The sequence below is a fragment of the Heterodontus francisci genome, chromosome 8 (assembly GCF_036365525.1).
Source record: "Heterodontus francisci isolate sHetFra1 chromosome 8, sHetFra1.hap1, whole genome shotgun sequence".
In the NCBI taxonomy this organism is placed as follows: Eukaryota; Metazoa; Chordata; class Chondrichthyes; order Heterodontiformes; family Heterodontidae; genus Heterodontus; species Heterodontus francisci.
Window position 1 is genome coordinate 22,059,597 of NC_090378.1, and position 18,347 is coordinate 22,077,943.

The window sequence follows — 18,347 nt, forward strand, 5'->3', positions numbered from 1 at the left end:
CTCTTCAGGCCACGGGTGCATATTCGCTGGATTTACCGGGCTGGCCCGGACGATGTGGAGATTGGGAGCCTCTAGGACTGTTGTCCATCGGGTCCATCTGGCTGCTGTCACTTGGGATACTCTGTTCATAGATAGCAATGTGTGGACTGTGTGCGGACCCTTAATGGTTAACTTTTGATCGAACACCAAACCTGCAGTAGACATTACTGCTTGGCATGTAGTTTCCATAGCTCTTAAACAACTGCCCCATCCTAGGGCGATGGTGTCCAGTCTTTTCGAATAGTATCCAATAGGTCTCTGTTTGTCCCCGTGCTCCTGTGTCAGTATGGCAGTCATATATCCCTCTTTTTTGTGTACAAACAGGGTAAACGGTTTCCCGTTGTCGGGGATTCCCAGGGCTGGTTTTCGAAAGCTTCTTGTTGTTGTTTGGTTAGGGTAACTGATTCTTTAGAGGCCCGCTTTTCCTTCAAGAGATTGGTTCATGGTTGAGCCAGCTGTGTGTAGGAGTCAATCCAGTTTCTGTTGAAGTTACACAAACCCAAAAAGGACCTAAGCTCCTGGATAGTGGTGGGCAGTTTGACAGCTCGAATGGCGGCGGTCCTGTCCTGGGTGAGTTCTCTCTTTCCTTTCGAAATCTTTTGTCCCAGGTACACGACCTCTCCTTCTGCTATCTGTGCTTTGTCGATACTGGCCTTGTGTCCTCTCTGATGAAGGTGGTCCAGCAAGGTACGCAGATCTTGTTCGTGCTGTTCTTCTGTATCAGAGGCTAACAGAATGTTGTCCACGTACTGGATGACCGTGGAGTACATGGAAGGTAACTCCCTCAAATGGTTTTGTAGGGCCATATGAAATACCGTAGGGCTGTTGTGGAAACCCTGTGGCAACCGTGTCCAGGTGTACTGTTGTTGTTGTACAGTAAAGGCGAACCACGGTTGGACTTCGGGTGCCAGTGGCACCGACCAAAATCCGTTGGCCATATCGATAACAGAGAACCATTCGTATTCCGGCTTGAGGGCATTAAATACCGTAGAGGGGTCAGCTACCAGAGGGGCCATTTGATCAATACACTGGTTAGCCTTTCTATAGTCGACAGTAAGCCGCCAGGTCCCGTTTGGCTTCCGTACTGGCCACACAGGGCTGTTTGAGGTACTGTGTGTTTTAATCAGCACACCTCGCTCCTCTAGCTGTCTAATTACGGGTAGGATTCCTGCAACAGATGTTTGACTGATGGGGTATTGCCTAGTACAGGGCGGAGCGTATCCCGTAAACGTTGCCGGTTCCATGTGAAGTAGCCCACAATCGTTCTTATCCTGGGCCCATATTGGGTGCTCCCTCAGCTGCTCTTTCTTCAAACTTCTGATAGACCAAGTTACCTGGCCGCCTTCGAAATGCAACGAGGAGTTCAGCTGAGTGAGAACGTCCATACCGAGAAGGGCTTGGTCCACCGGACCTACCCAGACCGGTGTTATCAATTCGTGCAGACCAAGACCGATGCGTATGGGCTGGGTCCTCTAAATGGTCCCATGGCCCCCAGCTGCGTAAGCTCTTTTAGTCTTACTGTCCATCGGTAGGGAGCTTTTTGTCGCATCGAGTAAGGAGGACATCTCCTTCTGTTGCTGGGATGTCAACCGTTTGAACTTCTCAAAGAGGTTGTTGGCATCAGGGGAGCGAGCTGGTTTGGGTGCCAGGTTGCGTCCTTGGCATCCTCTGCCTCGTCCTCTCGCTCTACACGCCTTAGCCCAATGGCCTTCCTTCCCGCAGTAATAACAGGGGCCGGGTCGCCTATCTTGCTCTTTGTCAGGCTCTTTTGGTCCGTCTGCACAGCTCGAAGCTTGACTCCCATATCCCTGTCCAGCTGAGCACATCTGTCAATTAACTCAGAGTATTTCACTCTTACTGCGTCCCAATCCGGTAGGGTGGCCTTCAGTATTTTAGACAATTCTGGCTTTAGTCCAGCAACAAAAGCGGTTTTTAAGGGTCCAAAATTGGTGTCGTCCAGCTCCTCTGGAGCAGGGTCTACTATCCCTGAGTATTCCACCCAGGTAGACCTAAACCTCTCTTCGTACTCCCGCACTTCCTCCGAGTTCTTCTGCTGACAGGCTGCAACTTTGCCCCAGTCCGTTTTTGCAGGACAAAACTCTCGCAACCACTTGTTAATCGCAGTCCATCCGGTGTCAAGTAATTGACCATCTTCACCCAAAGCAATTTGGACCTCTCTCCTTAGCTTTCGGCTCGCTCGTCCGGGCACCATTACGGTCAGAATCTGTACCCCGTCCCATGGATGGAGATCATAAATTCCCTTCAATCGTTCCAGCTGCTCCCACATTTTCAGACCCCCTTTCTTCGGGTCGGGCAATCTTGTGGACCACTTGCCGATTTTCTCAGGGGAAGCCGGGACATGTGTCTAGTACGTGTTGTACTCGGCCGTGGTGACCTCGCTACCGTCCACAGTCTTCTTTTCCGTCTTGACCTTAACGCGTTTCTGTTTAAGGGGAGCTAGTCGCGGAAACGGTAACCCATCATCATTGTCACTTTCTTCACTGGAAGACTCGGCTAGACCTGCTTCACGCAGTTGGATCTTCCGTTGTTCCGTTTCTAACAACTTCAAACTCGGATACAAGTTAGTTGGAGGTAGCCGGCGGGGTTTGCAGAGCTGTCCCGCTTCCTTCGGTTGGGTCGTCTGCTGGTCTTGTAGTTGTTTTTTAAGCTCTTTAATTTCAATCTCTAGCCTTTCCTTTTCAGATTGTTTTTCAGCGTCTAGCTTTTCCTTTGCAAGCTTTTCAATTTTCAGTTGTTCGCAGACCGCCTTCAGTTGATCCTTTGCACTCGTTAGGTCGCGATCACATTGAGCTTGTCGCACAATCTCATTACGCTGCCGAATCTGGCCCATTACGGCTAGGGACCATTGGGTCCATTCTTTATCCTTTAAACGGGTTGTTTTTCCCCAGACTCTCTTTATATCTTCCAGGGACCACTGTCCCATGGAGGTGCCATATTTTTGCCCAATTTCGGTGTACGTTTTAGCCAGATTAAACTGTTGCTCTGCATATTCTTTCAACTGCCAAAGTATTTCATCTTTGGGAATGTCAGGTGGGGCCCGCCCACCTTTGACGGTAGTTGGTAACTGTCGGTTGCCTTCGTCTGTCATTTTATCCATTCAGGTAGGGAAGTAGGTCTTGAGCCGTCAGGCTTTTCGCGCCAAGTAGGTACTTCGTCAAATACCGCCAAGTTAGACGTCTATAAAGGGAGTCTCGAGCCGCACAAGAAAGGGTATTTCCGTCAAATACCGCCAAGTTCGGGATCGTGTGGCAGGGAACCGAAATTTAGACAACGACCAAGGACTTTTAACATAAAGAGGAGTCCTTACCTCTGGGGCGCCGATAGGTCCGATCTCTGTGGCTTCAGTCTTAATCCTCCAGCGATCCTGCCGACTATGCCAAGTTGTTGGATCCCATTAGTTACACAAAGAGAGACGAAGTCTGACTGTAGCTTTAAGAAACTTTATTGCAGTACTTCTTGGTTACATCATCAGCAAAGCAAACAACAACAACACCTGGGCTCTTCTCTCCTCTCCTGCCTGAGCAGGGAAATCAAGCCTTTCTTATAGTTCTTCATACAAATCAGTGACACCCCCTTTATGTTCCCAATTGGTTTACAAACTTTGCAGTTTCTTGGTGTCATGGCCTGATTGGGGTACTGCCTTGTCACCTTCTCCTCTGGCAGTTTCTCATCCCCCCTATCTCCTTGGACCATTAGGCTGATTGCTATACAATGGGCTACTATGAAGCAGCTTGCAGCTGTCCTGTTAGTTTTTGCTTGTTAGTCTACGTCTACTGATAAGCTGTCTGTGCAGCCCTGAAACTATGAAGTCAATTCTGATAAGCTGTCTCTGCAGCTCCAAGGTTAGTTTGTTAGTAGTACATGATTGATTAATTATTTCACCTTAAATGTCCCCATATTATTCTGTCCCCACAGAAACTGTCCGCCAAGAAGATTCAACACCTACCTCACTTCAAACCACTTACTCTTTTCCTCTCTATCTATTCTCGTGTGTATGCGTAATGTGCGTGTATGTGAGAGAGAAAGAATGCAGGCATGGGTGCGGTTCCGGCCATTTCGGGAATGAATATTGTTCAATAAATAGTTAATCTTCTGTTATAAACCTACCAGAAAACCTGTCACTGCCTGTTTATTTTACAAATAAAACAAAAGGGGTTAAAAACCTAGTAACAAAAACACTTGCTGAGGTGAACAGTGGAAATAAGCCACGCCATCACCTACCTGGTCATAACAATCTCATTCCTGTTTGAGGGACATTTCAGTGTACAAAATAGTATTGTATTGAAGTGTTTTATGACATTCAAGATATGATGAGGTGCTATATAATTAAGCTTGGCATTTCCATTTCCCACATCATCTGGCTTCATGTAACTTGAGTATGTGAACAATTTTGTCTCCCAAACTTATTCACATAGAAGCCTTGCGGCTAATAGAAAAATGAGAGTTTCATTTGATCAGTTTGCATCGGATTTAAATCCAGGACCTGAAAATGAAAGGACACCAATTCCCCAAAGGGTACCTCATAGGTACCAATCCTGGCTTGAACCCTACAAAATCATGGACTCAGCTTTGAGACTGGTAAACATCTCAGAATTAAGCCATTGCAAATTGCGGGATTGGATTTTCTCAGTAATTCTTTATTATGCCCAAAGGGATTATATTGTTATAACACAATAATGGTATACCTCACAGTCTCAGTCACAAAGCTTAGAGGATAGCTTGAAATTAGTGAAGTAAAGAAAATAAAAATATCACAACAGGTAAAAATCACTCAATTAATCCTTTGAAAAGAAAACTGGAAAACCAATCTTGTCCATGCTTACTTTGAAAACAATGGAGATCATTTTTTTCCCCCAAGTACAGACCAGCAGCACCAGACTTTGCACAGGACAGAATTTTGGAAAATTGTGGCTGGACTGCCCAATATCAGCTGGCAATGAGCAAGGTACCCACCACTTGTACATACTCCAAAAGTGACCCCACGTAGAAAATTTTGCAGGAGTTCAATCACCTTAACCTGACACCAAAAGTTATTTTTGGCTCTTGTGGAACTAAAGGCAAAATCATTTCTATTTAAACATGCCAAACTATTTGTAATAGTATAAGCATGTTTTTCTATTCATTGTTCTGCATCATACTAGCATCTATTTTCTTCCAGGGACTTGTTTACTGTCATGTGCAATGATTTACTGTGCTTGCTTTAAAAGTCCATCTTCATGACAATTGCAGCCATATTTAGAGGAATCTTTCCACTTACATGGAACAAACGTTGTACTCCCGGTGCCAGCCTTTCTGCCTTTATAATCCACATCACAGGTCTAGGGGAATTCAGCACAAAGACCAAAGGCTTCTGATGGACATCAACAGAGAAAATGGGTCTCAAATTCAGTGTCACCTTTGGGGAAGAAATGAAAAAGTACCATCACCTATTTTGCCCAAAAAATTGCACAAACTATACATTCTTTCATGTAGGCATTCTTTACACAGTTTTCTGCTGCTTTCATTACTAATGCCATAATGTACTTTTAGTGAACCAGAATTGCTATATGTTGCCTTCCGACTAATTGTTAATTATCTTTTTAAATTGTTAATAGTCAAACACAGTTAGACCCGCATTTATGTAAGATCAATGATATTTGCAAACAGTACCGTCTATTACAGAAATTTTAGGAAATAAAAAACTTCAAGCCACTTAGCGGTAATATTTTGAGGATGTTTTTCTGCTCTCTGTTAAAGGGTTACATTGTACTTCAGTGAAAAGATATTTCTGGCTCAGTTACTTCAACTAGGAGTCAGAATAATGCAGAGGGTGTTTATGTAAATTAAGCATCATAGCTCACTAGTAACTTCCTTACACATATATTCTATAACCTGTAATAAAGATAAATTAATTTAAAAAGCCTATAATGCAGCTTGCATATTTAAGAACACAACTTGCATTTACATAGAGGCTTTAATGCAGAAAAACATACCAAAATGCTTCACAGGGGTGTAATCAGACAAAAATGGATGTCCAGGAAAAGGAGATAGTAGGATGAGTGACCAGAATTTTGGGTTTCAGGGAGGGCCTTTAAAAGGATGAGATGAACCTGTACGCAGCTGGGTTTAAGGAGGGAGTGTAGGACCTCGATGGCTGAAGGCACAGACTCAATTTGTGGGTTGAAGGTAGAGAAGATGCACGAAAGACTAGAGTCAGAAGAACAGAGAAGTTCAGATTGCGACGGGGTGGGGAGTTGTACTGTTGGAGTAGGCTACAGAGATAGGGAGGCTTCAAGAACAGAAGAGATAAATGAGCAGAACTTGGTGTGGAATAGGATACGGGCAGCTGAGTTTTGGATAGTCTGAATAATGGAGAATGGGAGGCTGCCCAGGAGCACTGAAATAGTTAAGTATGGAGGTGATAAACAGAAGCTTAAGAGTTTCAGCAACAGATGAGCTGATTCAGTGATGGAGGTGGAAGTGAGTGAAGCTCAGAAAAATCCAGCAGCAGGCTTTTAAGAGAATGGAAATAGTTTTGTAAGTTTTGTTTTTTCATACTTAAATACAGCTGTGTCATTTTATACACTGTTTCCTCAAACAAATAAGTTATTAAAAATATACTATTTCCGCCCTGTTTTTAAAAAAAATCTTAAGACAGTTGTACAATGGTTTTTTCACACAATTGTAGATGGATGAACTAGGCAAATCTTATTGCAAAAACATCCTATTTAAATTTTAATCACATTTGGTAAACCACATTTAAATGATCAAGAATGTCAGATTCAGTATTATATTTCTAATGAAGTTTATTGTGAACTAATTTTTCCTTCTCATCGGGTTGCCTCAACACTTCACACCATTTCTTTTGGGCCTCCTTATCTCGAGAGACAATGGATACGCGCCTGGAGGTGGTCAGTGGTTTGTGAAGCAGCGCCTGGAGTGGCTATAAAGGCCAATTCTGGAGTGACAGGCTCTTCCACAGGTGCTGCAGAGAAATTTGTTTGTTGGGGCTGTTGCACAGTTGGCTCTCCCCTTGCGCCTCTGTCTTCTTCACACCATAGACAAAGCAAAATGAATGTCACTGCTCCAAGATTTCCTGCCATGGCCAACACAATTCTTTCACCAGGTTTACTGCTCTATAAAGAAGTTTCCTACCTTGATGACCAACTCACCAGGTAGGGAACACATTATGTGGCAATAGTGAATGTGAACTGCATTCTATCATTCTGTGGTACAGTCGTGTGCAGCACCAAGAATGCATTCTTAACATATAAAGCCAGCTTTATTTAAATGCTGTTGTTGAAAATGGTAATTGAATAATTATATTTAGAAGTTTTAACTTGTAATTATGATATTAATATACAATAACTATGATGTGTCACTGGCAAATGTCTAAGTTTTTGAACTAACAACCACATTCAGGAAAGCTTTGCTCTCAAACTAATATGTTGAAAACTCTATACTATAGCGCTGGTCATCTGGCACAGGCTGCATTGTTCTGCTGCTTTTAGTTTTCAAAGGCCTCCCAAAGGGAACTGTCTGAAAAGCCTCCATTCATCCAGACAAGGTCTGTCATCTCAGATAACCATTTTCACTGCCAGTTAAATGGTATTTTAGTGAATCAGAGAAGAGTGCATTATGCACTGCAAATTAAGACACACAACAAAATCAAGTTCTGTAGTGCCTACACCCCTATCAGGCACTCCCCTAATATGATGTTTTTGTTTACTTGATCATAAAGTTACAACCATTTAGATGAAACAGTTTCAGATCACAATACTGTCACCTTAAATTACATGTTCACAAGGAATAGAACTGCTGTAGGTATTACAGGGTGCGCTTATTGGGGAAATTAAGAGATCATGACATAAAAAGGCCCTATAAAAATGTTTACTTGCTCTGTTATTTAACAGAAGGGAAAGCAGCATTAATAACCTTGCTTAAATGTAGTGTATCACATTACTCTATAAAGGCATCAAAATTAGTGCCAATCACTTAAGGATTTGTGGCAATTTTCTGTTATTTCCTACTCTCAGTATAGATTCTGTTTGTCTATTCTACTCAGATAATGGCAACAAAACCAGAAGAAACTTTTCTTCAGAGGCCCCATAATAGATATATTTGATGTCAATAGGCCAAAGACAGCTGCACAAGTTTCTGTTTCCCAGGAGACGATGGTTTCATGGAAGGCTGAGAATTGCCACAGCAACCGGACTATAAAAACAATTCTCTGATTCAGGCCTCCAGATTCTGTTAAAGCAATTTGTATAGTATCACAAAGCAGAACAGAAATGTTGAAAATGATCAAAGTAAAAAAGGCTATTAAAATGTCATTTTGTTTCTACCTTAAAGGTGACAAGTCACAACCTGGAATTCAGTTACAACAGATGAAAGCAAGTGCAACCAATCTGTAAACTGACTGAACTGTTTCCACCGAGTCTAGTGATAAACCCCTTGGTAGATTATTCATAACAACTATTCCAAATTTACATTAATCGGCCAGCATGGAAACATTCTTGGTTATATCAAGTTTCACTGCAACATAAGCTGTCTACACTTCAACAGCTGTTGTATGCTGAACGACAAAAACTTATTTTCAGACAAATATTCCTTAGGAACTATAAAGAATTAAAATGTTTTAGTCATGTGGTAATGATACAAAATATCTTGCAAGTGTAAATGGTAAGGTAAATTGATATATGTATCAAAAATGGTAAAACATATTTTCCTAACAATGTAATATTATAGTTTAAAGGTATCTGACAAAGTTGGTTCATGATACCAACAGGAATACTGCAAATTAAAGTTTAGAGTGAAATTTTACTCTAAGGATTTAAACCCATTACAATACATCATTTATACATAGGTATACAGAATAATCTAATTTTACAATCTGAAGGTTTGCTGCAGCCCTGACACAAACTGTAATTTATTGTTCTTTACTTCCAAATATATGTGGTGGCATGTTTGAAAGTCCAGATTTTCAAACTCACATTGTTTAACCTATTTTGATAGATTTTCTTGCTGCTTCAGGATCTGGTTTCTTTTCATCTTCCTTCCAGCATTGTGCCTGCTCTCCTTTTCTAATGTCTCATTTCCTTGCAGTCCCCTGAGACAACTCCTCCAGTCTTTTCCCTCCCCCAAATGGGTCTCCTTTCTTTAGCTGCTAACGGTCCTTTCTGGGTAGATGGACAGATTGAGGAAAGGCATCCTATAACAAAGGCACTGGATTGAATTTGTAACTAATTGGAAACTTGATTTTCCTAAACTCCAAATGTCACAAATGTTTTTCAATAAAATAATTCAATACAATTGATAAAAATAGAGGAGAGAAGTGTGGCCACGAACAGAGGATGGAGCAGCTGTGGACAACAAAGGACTTTATAAGAGGCTATTTGGCTTATCGGGGAATTTGACCGCAATATCTATTTACTAAGGGTGGTTGTGGGGAGGAAGTTCTGTGTGTGCTTTAAAGGTTACTGTCAGGCAGGAATTATTCCTAGTCTATTGCCTGGTGCTTCACTTCAACCTTATTTTATTGTTGTCTTTCCTTATGGGCTTTCCTGGTCCGACGCAGCAATGCACCTGTTCGTTAAATGAGTGGAACAGTTAATAAACGTGTCAGTTGGTTTCTCTGCAGGATTGTTCCTTCTTTTACTATCCTTTCTCGTTACTCAATGGTCACTTCCACAATTAATTCATTTCATTTGCTGGAAAAAAATGTTTTGGGCTTTTACTCATTCAGCCTTTCTACGTACAACTGTTTATCTGTGCTTTGTTTTGAGGTTGTCAGCTGGTGAATTTTTAATGGTTCGTTTGCTTTCATGATCACTGTTTCAATGCTATTCGATGGGGAGCATTTTCCGATCATTTTAATCTTTTAAAACTTTCTCACTTGCATAAATTTTGGATACATGAGACTGCAAAAAGGAGATAGCTTGGAATTTCTGATTGAGTAGGAATGCAAAATTGGGTGCTTCAAGTAATGTTACATTTACACAGCCACCTTTAGGCACAGTTCCCTACAATCTTGAGACCACTCTCTATTTGGAATTATATAGTTAATAATGAGTTTCCTAATTTTCTTTGTTGTCACAATGTTTAACTGCATCTTATGTTCAAATTGGTGTGTAAAGAGAAAGATTACCTCTGGCATGGTAATAAATGTTACTCACTAATATTTTTCTTAAAGGAGAAATACATTTTATTCAAAGTACGGACCATTTTTTAATAGAATATAATGATAAACATGACTAGATTTGACACTTTTGAAACAAAGATTTCCTGCTAACATGGAGATCTTCAAGCAAGGTCTTCCTCCTGGGTTAGTCAGTGATACCAATTATAGTCCATCCAATTTAGGGTTGCCAGCTCTGGTTAGACATATTACAGGAGGTTTCATCACATGATCCCCAGCCTCCAACCCCCATGCTAACGGCATAGGTCGCTGACACGTCTACCTTCACAACGCTTTATCTTTCCATGCCAACTTGGAAGGGGCTAAACTCTTGTTACTCAACTGGATGAATCTTGATTGTCAAGCAGTCTTTTATCCCCATTTTCAATATTTTTATAAGTAATAAACAAACGCAACTCAAAGAAGTTATCAGAACTACTTCCAGATAATAATGTCACGTCCTAAATAATTTACCTTAGTCAATGAACTATTCAGCAGTTTTCAGCCAGATAATTGTTTTTTTTTTTAAAAAGAATTTACTGAATTAGCATTAACTAACTTTGATGGACTTCTGTTACACAAATCAACGACTCGGTAAGGTTTCAAAAAGATACATATGAATCACTATCACAGTTTGAGTGAATTATGCTTGTTTGTGAACTGGAGCTGCAAGCACTGACATTAAGAAAAAAAACTCCCAGCAAGCCTTCTTAAATTTTACATGGTCACTTATTATTTTAACGATTCTGTTGTCACAAAATACAGGTTTCAGAATTTAATATCAACAACAATATAAAGCAAGAAGTTATTATAGGATGTGCTTTTTGTCAATTTGTTGCTAAAATCATGTATCTTTGTATCGGTAAAGTAATGCACGTGAACAACAGCTTATCAACAGTATTCAAATTTGTACTTTAACATTACTTATATCAAATCTTTACCTATATGGAAACTCTTCTATTTAGGTCACCTTTTAACTTGTTAGGCAACTGTTCATACTCTGCACATCCCAGTAGTAGCAACCCTTCCTAGGGTCATGCAATACCAGACACAACGTCAGACTGGTACTCAAGAGTTGTTTTTTGACAGTGCACTGTTAACTTCATGGATTGGCCTAGCAGCAAGGAGGAGATTCGCCCTGGGAAACTCCATTCAGGTAAAGCTTTGAGGGGTAACTTTCTAACTTGCTGCCCTTGGCAAAGAGCCTCACCCAACAGGAGTGAATATTGTGTTACGCCAACGTGCTTTGTTGAATGATAATTTTCTTTAATCCACTGACTGGAGATTGGAATTTTTTTTTTTAAAAAGACAAGCTGCCAGCAATGTCATCCTTTCAGCTTAAGATGATCACCTAGTTTGCTACACTGTATCCTACATTGCAAAGGACTGTGAGGAGAGAGACGAAATGTCTGCTCAGTCTCCAGCAAGAACCAAGACCCAGGAAGTTTAAAGGAACTACCTGTTCTCTCAGCAAGCAGAGAAATACTGCTAACTCCTATGTTTGAATCACTGAGTGACTGTCATGTGACAAGCCCCTCCCCATCTGTGGTTTTTACGCTGGTGTTTTTCTCTGCAGCAGAGGAGAAGCAACTGGACTTTGATATGAGCATACCCTAAGTGGGGGTCCCTCTCTTTCTCCATTCTAGCTTGAATGCTTGTTGAATGTCCACCATTGCATACTCCGGCTACAATCAGAAACTCCATTGGAGGAAATCATCTGCATCACTAACTCCAAGAGACTCACCGAACCAGTCATCTACCTCTTCAAACTAAAAGCCTTAGGATCACTGAATTCAGCTAGAAGCCAGCCAAATCACCAAACTTCACAGACTGTATACATTTTTTTAATGGACTTTAACTCAACTAATCTTCCTTTCCCCATTCTGTAACCTATTCGTGTGTGTGTGAATCTCCAGAGTGTATGTGTGCATGAAAGCTGGCACATTGTTTATTATTTTTATTAGTTCAGTTTAGGTACAATAAAGTTAACTCAAGAAAACCTGTCTGATTGGTTCTTGTTATGATCATAGCAAGTGGGTAATCAAATACCTATTAAATTGGCCAGTACATCCACTTTAAGAAAGAATTAAACCTGTTGTGATAAAACAAGGAGAGGGAAAAGAAGGAAGCCCTTTGATCCCTCCTCACTTGACTGTAACAATTGGAAATTCTGGCACAAGAAAATAATTTACCACTAAAAATTAAAATGTGCATCCAAATTTCCATTACACAGTCCCAGAGAGGAAGGCTCACTATCTGAAGCACAAAAATCACAAAAATACTCCATAGATATTTTGAAAAATTAACAAATAATTTTTGAAGATATATATTTTGAATTAAAAATGGAGAAGTTCTTGGAATAAAAATAAATCATCTTAGACTTTCCTTTTCCATTGAATGCACAAAGTTAGTGAAATTATTTTATTACTAATTATATGTTGAAGTCATTTCCTTAAGTTTCCTAATTAATAATTCCTTGTATGGGAAGGTATTTTTTGCCAGTTTCTAGTAAATTCAGGTTAAGTGTCAAAAAGACGATGGGCTGGATTCTGTAGAGGCCTCGATGTTGGGATCTGTGGCGAGGGGGCATGATAGCCCCAGATGAGGCCCGCCACGGACCTTGATGCCGGCAGGGCCCGGCCTGAGACTGCCAGTGGTGGCTAGGCTTCATGGCAGCCCCCCTGCCGCTCGGCAACGGGACCGCCATAACATATTGTTATGATCCTGTAGTTTTTTGGGGGGAAATATGTGGTGCATCTTTAAGATAGCAAAGGATCTGTACTGCTTTAAGAATAAGCAGGTCTCGGGAGTTACCGAGAAGGTGCATTCTCGTTACCTTGGATACTGCCATTCGGAGACTGCGATTCAAAGGGTACATTCTCGTTGCCTTGGTATAGCCACTGGGACTGAGCATCGAGAGATACATTTGTTACAGTTCAATTTTGAATTGCCTTATAAGGCAAACAGACTGTTCTAACAGAGGACACAGACAGGCAGCTGGTGTTGGCACCTGAAAGAAGAGCTCTCAGCCATTTAAACTGAAGGAAGAGAATTTAGTCTGTTTATTTATTATCTCTCAAAATTCTAAAAAGTCAAGCCAAACAGAGATCTCTGATAAATTTAAACTGAAGGAAGGGAAGTTAGACTGTGACAATCTTTTATCCCTCAAAAATTCTAAAGCTAAATTGATTAATTTAAAAAGTGTTTGCAAGTCGTTAATTGTTGAAATTCATCACTGGAGAAGAAAAGCATCACTTACTGCTGGAATTAGACTGCAGACTGTTCTACTGCTGAAAAATCTTTTTTCCCCAATCGGAAGGATATGAGGACTTCAAACAACATTGGACTGTAAATTTGCAAGGACTCTAATTTTTTCTATTTTAAATGTTGTTTATATCTTCATAGTGCTTAAGAATTTAGTTTTTCTAATTAAACAGTTAATTTGTTGATTTAAAGCCACCTGGTTTGGTTAGCCTCATTCGGGGGTTACTACATGGTACAATTTGGCTGGGTTTTTCTTTAATTTGGAAAGTTTTAAATGATATGTTAGGCGATCTGTGGAGGGACGGGATTGAATTAACAGTGCGCTGGTCCCACTACAATTAGAATTGTATAGTTTGATTGGGGTGTTGACTGGAGCAGTCGGTCATAACAATATTTAAATAAATTAAACTACCCGAATTAATGAGTCTCCTATTGCCTCCTGAAGTCCCACCACGATCTTCACCCCGGCGGCCAGCATGGCCGCGCATTTGGATCCCCTTCCGAGGAAACGTGGCGCAACATGGTGGGGAGTGGGGGGGGAAGGAGGTGATGGGGTCAAATGGACTTCATGGGTGTAGAGAATGGTGGGAAGGGTTATTGTTTAAAGTTTGTGAAGTTTGCGGGGTGGGGTGGGGGGGGTGGGGAAGGTCAGATTGTGAAGGTAAGTGTTTTGGGGGGGAGGGCAAATAATCAATTTAGTTGATATTGGGGGGGGTGGAAGAGGAGCTAAAGAAATGTATTTATTTATTTTATTTCAATTTCACTTTAAATACTTAAATGTTCCAATAGGGCTGACAACCCTTTAAAAATGGTGTCAGCGCCTGCACACAGGCAGCTGATGACATTGCCGGGGACGGACAGCCAACCCTCTCCACATGATTGGTGGGGGGGGGGGGGGGGGGCGGCCCGCCCCAGCTGTTTAAAAGAGCTGCCGCACTTAGAATCGCGGCAGCTCTTTGGCGTGCGGCCCACGTAGGGGGGCCACTATATTTTCATGGCGGGCTTATGAAATTCAGCCCGATGTGGCCTGTTCTATGTAGATTACAGATATCTTGCTCATATCCATAGTTACAAGGGAAAAATGTGAGGCAGCTTCATATTTAATAGCAAAAAATAACTTCACTGGCAACTGTCATAGCATTTTGCATGTATACAAAATAAAGTAAAATGTTTAAATTTTAAAAAATAAGGAATGGCAATAGAATATTTGATTTGTAAATATATCCCCTGATAATGCTTCAAACATTAAATGTGTCCTATTGTAAAAACCTGTCACGCTTTTCTGACCGACTCAAAACACCAAGACTTATTTAATTCTCTCTGAACATATCTCTCAAGATTGGTAATTACTGCTGGCTTTGTATCAGACAAATGTTTAACTCATAAGAGCTTCCTCTCTCTGCTACCTTCGTGGAGGCAGCAACCCATTTAAAACAAACAGGTTAATTAATGCTTCTTTTAAAAAGGTAGACCAACAGACATTTTATGAACACATTATACATTGGTCTGTTAACGTCACCAGTAATTTCCAGGCTAAAATTCTTTCCAAATCCTTTCAGCGGTCACTTTTCTTCAGCCCCTGAATAATTTTGTGGGAGATACACTAATATTATCACAGTTGTTATGACCGAGGCAGGAGCAGTGCACTGTTTATTCTAGTCCCACGTCTCCACAGGTCACAACATATATTTAAGTTTTCCCACTTATCGATACAATCATATACTCTATTTTTCCCAGAATAAAACACACCAAACCAAGTTTCTTTAATAAACAACAAAATTATCAATTAATTATAAAAGTCTTAACCAGTAACAAAGTAAAACATACACACACACATTGATATTTTAAAGTTCCCTTTTTTTTTTTAGCTTAGCCACACACATACACACATGTTAACTGGAAAAATAAAAGGAATTTTTGTTTTAGAGATCTGTTACAAAAAAAAAGACAAAAAAAACCCCACTTAGGCTGAATACTTGCTCATACTTGTTTTGTTTTGGTTTGGCATCCCAAATGTATATAGACAGCTGTCACTGGGATCTGTCTAGAACAGTTCTTTCCAGGAGATGTTGAAGATCAGTTTGGGTAGGCTTTCCAAGAAATGCAGCAACAGATGTTTAGGATAGGCCTTACAGCAGAAATGCGGCAACAGGGGTTTCAGTTCCCACACATTCGACATGCAGGGTTTCTTCAAATACAGCAGGAAAGAGGAGACAGACACACTGGATATGCAGGGTTTCTTTCCAAGACAGAGAAAAAGATGAGCTGTGTTTCCTTGGCAGGCAAAACCAACTGTCTTCCAAACAGTTCACCCTCCAACTCACTGTCCAAAGTGAAACCAAACACTGTCACAAGAATAAAGCCTCCTGACCCCTATAAATCTTGACTTGTCATTTCGCTGTAAACATCAGGCTGCACTTTACATTTCTTCCACCAAAATCGGTAGCGGACGTAAACAATGGCAGTCCGCCTGTGCGGACCGCATGTTGCGGAGCAGCACTCCTTCAAATGGCAGGAGCGGACCACCCTCCCCGATGACATGGAGGGGGTGGCTGTCCATCCCCGGCAGTGGTGTAAGTAGCCTTTGCACAGGTGCTGACACCATTTTTAAAGGGCTTCGAGTGATTTAAAATTGATTCAGAAAAGTTAAATTAATATTTCTAGCCCCTCTCTCACCACCCCTCCAATAACCATAGAATTCATTCCTTGCACTCTTCCCCCTCAAAATACCTTGTGCACCTGACCTTCCCCTTCCCCCCCAACACTTCAAAAACTGTGAACTTTACACCTTCCCACCATCCCCTAAACCAATCTGCTGGGACCACTGTTGTTTGTGATATACATTAATGATTTGGAGGAAAGTATAGGTGGACTGATTAGCAAATTTGCAGACGACACTAAGATTGGTGGAGTAGCAGATAGTGAAGGGGACTGTCAGAGAATACAGCAGAATATAGATAGATTGGAGAGTTGGGCAGAGAAATGGCAGATGGAGTTCAATCAGGGCAAATGCGAGGTGATGCATTTTGGAAGATCCAATTCAAGAGTGAACTATACAGTAAATGGAAAAGTCCTGGGGAAAATTGATGTCCAGAGAGATTTGGGTGTTCAGGTCCACTGTTCCCTGAAGGTGGCAACGCAGGTAAATAGAGTGGTCAAGAAGGCATACGGCATGCTTTCCTTCATCGGACGGGGCATTGAGTACAAGAGTTGGCAGGTCATGTTACAGTTGTATAGGACTTTGGTTCGGCCACATTTGGAATACTGCGTACAGTTCTGGTCGCCACATTATCAAAAGGATGTGGATGCTTTGGGAAGGGTGCAGAGGAGGTTCACCAGGATGTTGCCTGGTATGGAGGGCGCTAGCTATGAAGAGAGGTTGAGTAGATTAGGATTATTTTCATTAGAAAGACGGAGGTTGAGGGGGGACCTGATTGAGGTGTACAAAATCATGAGAGGTATAGACAGGGTGGATAGCAAGAAGCTTTTTCCCAGAGTGGGGGTTTCAATTACTAGAGGACACGAGTTCAAAGTGAAAGGGGAAAAGTTTAGGGGGAATATGCGTGGAAAGTTCTTTACGCAGAGGGTGGTGGGCACCTGGAACGCATTGCCAGCGGAGGTGGTAGATGCGGGCACGATGGAGTCTTTTAAGATGTATCTAGACAGATACATGAATGGGCAGGAAGAAAAGAGATACAGAAGCTTAGAAAATAGGCGACATGTTTAGAGAGAGGATCTGGATCGGCGCAGGCTTGGAGGGCCGAAGGGCCTGTTCCTGTGCTGTAATTATCTTTGTTCTTTGTTCTTTGTTCAATCAGATGCTTTTGACCCTACTCCCCTGCCTCCTGCACTGAAAAACTAACCTGCTCCCCCCTCCCCACCAGTGTTCCGCCTCGGATCCCCGGACAGGGATGCAAAGGTGTGGGGTTGCCGGCCACCCGCAGCAATATCGCTGAGCGGATGGTGGGAGTGGGTATGCAATTTATGCGTTCATTAACATTATTTTGAAAATGTAAATTCGCCTTCCGTTGGGGGGGGGGGGGGGGGGCGCCATGAGGCCTCGCTGCTACCAGCAATATTGGGCCGGGTCTTCCAGCCATTGAGGCTTTATCCGGCCTCCCCACCATCCCCCCACCCCCACTCCGCCACCACCCTCAACGTTGGGAGAGCTGTAAAATTCAGCTTCTCCAAGTTAAAACAACAAGCTCCCTGCTGGTATTTTATCTGAAAACAGGTGCCTTTCAGTAAGGGCTTGTTTACAAGCCAAGTCCAGGAAACCTTCTGATGACCGCTTTTAAAAAAACTCAAAGTTCAGCATCTTTTCAAGCTTCCAGATGAATCAATGTCCATAATTCAACTACAAGTCCTTAAAAATATATTTTACAAAAAATAGAAGCACTCTTGTAACACAGTTCACCATAAGTAGTATAGCTATATTAATTTTAGTTCAATTAAAATTCTGTCACATAGGTTCAATTCATACTTCAAACGCGGTGTTAAATATCAGGAAATTCAAATACAACCTCTTCTAAAAAGATACAAAAACTTGTACTTTTATACAGTTATTAAAATATTAACAACTTTGCATGATAGTGAAAATATATAAGCATTAGAGATTAGATTACAGCACTTAAACAGGCCCTTCGGCCCACCGAGTCTGTGCCGAACATCAACCACCCATTTATACGAATCCTACACTAATCCCATTTTCCTACCAAACATCCCCACCTGTCCCTATATTTCCCTACCACCTACCTATACTAGTGACAATTTATAATGGCCAATTTACCTATCAACCTGCAAGTCTTTTGGCTTGTGGGAGGAAACCGGAGCACCCGGAGAAAACAGACACAGGGAGAACTTGCAA

At 41.5% G+C, this 18,347-nt stretch overlaps 1 protein-coding gene across 5 annotated transcripts in view; it reads right to left on the minus strand.

Moving 5' to 3' along the window:
* tgfbr3 (transforming growth factor, beta receptor III) overlaps positions 1–18,347 on the minus strand; it is a 234,838-nt gene that overhangs the window by 109,152 nt on the left and 107,339 nt on the right. For all 5 annotated transcript variants that reach the window (XM_068036762.1, XM_068036763.1, XM_068036764.1 and 2 more), the window contains exon 4: positions 5,318–5,455. In XM_068036762.1, the coding sequence (XP_067892863.1) occupies positions 5,318–5,455 (138 nt within the window). The remainder of the gene's footprint in view (positions 1–5,317; positions 5,456–18,347) is intronic.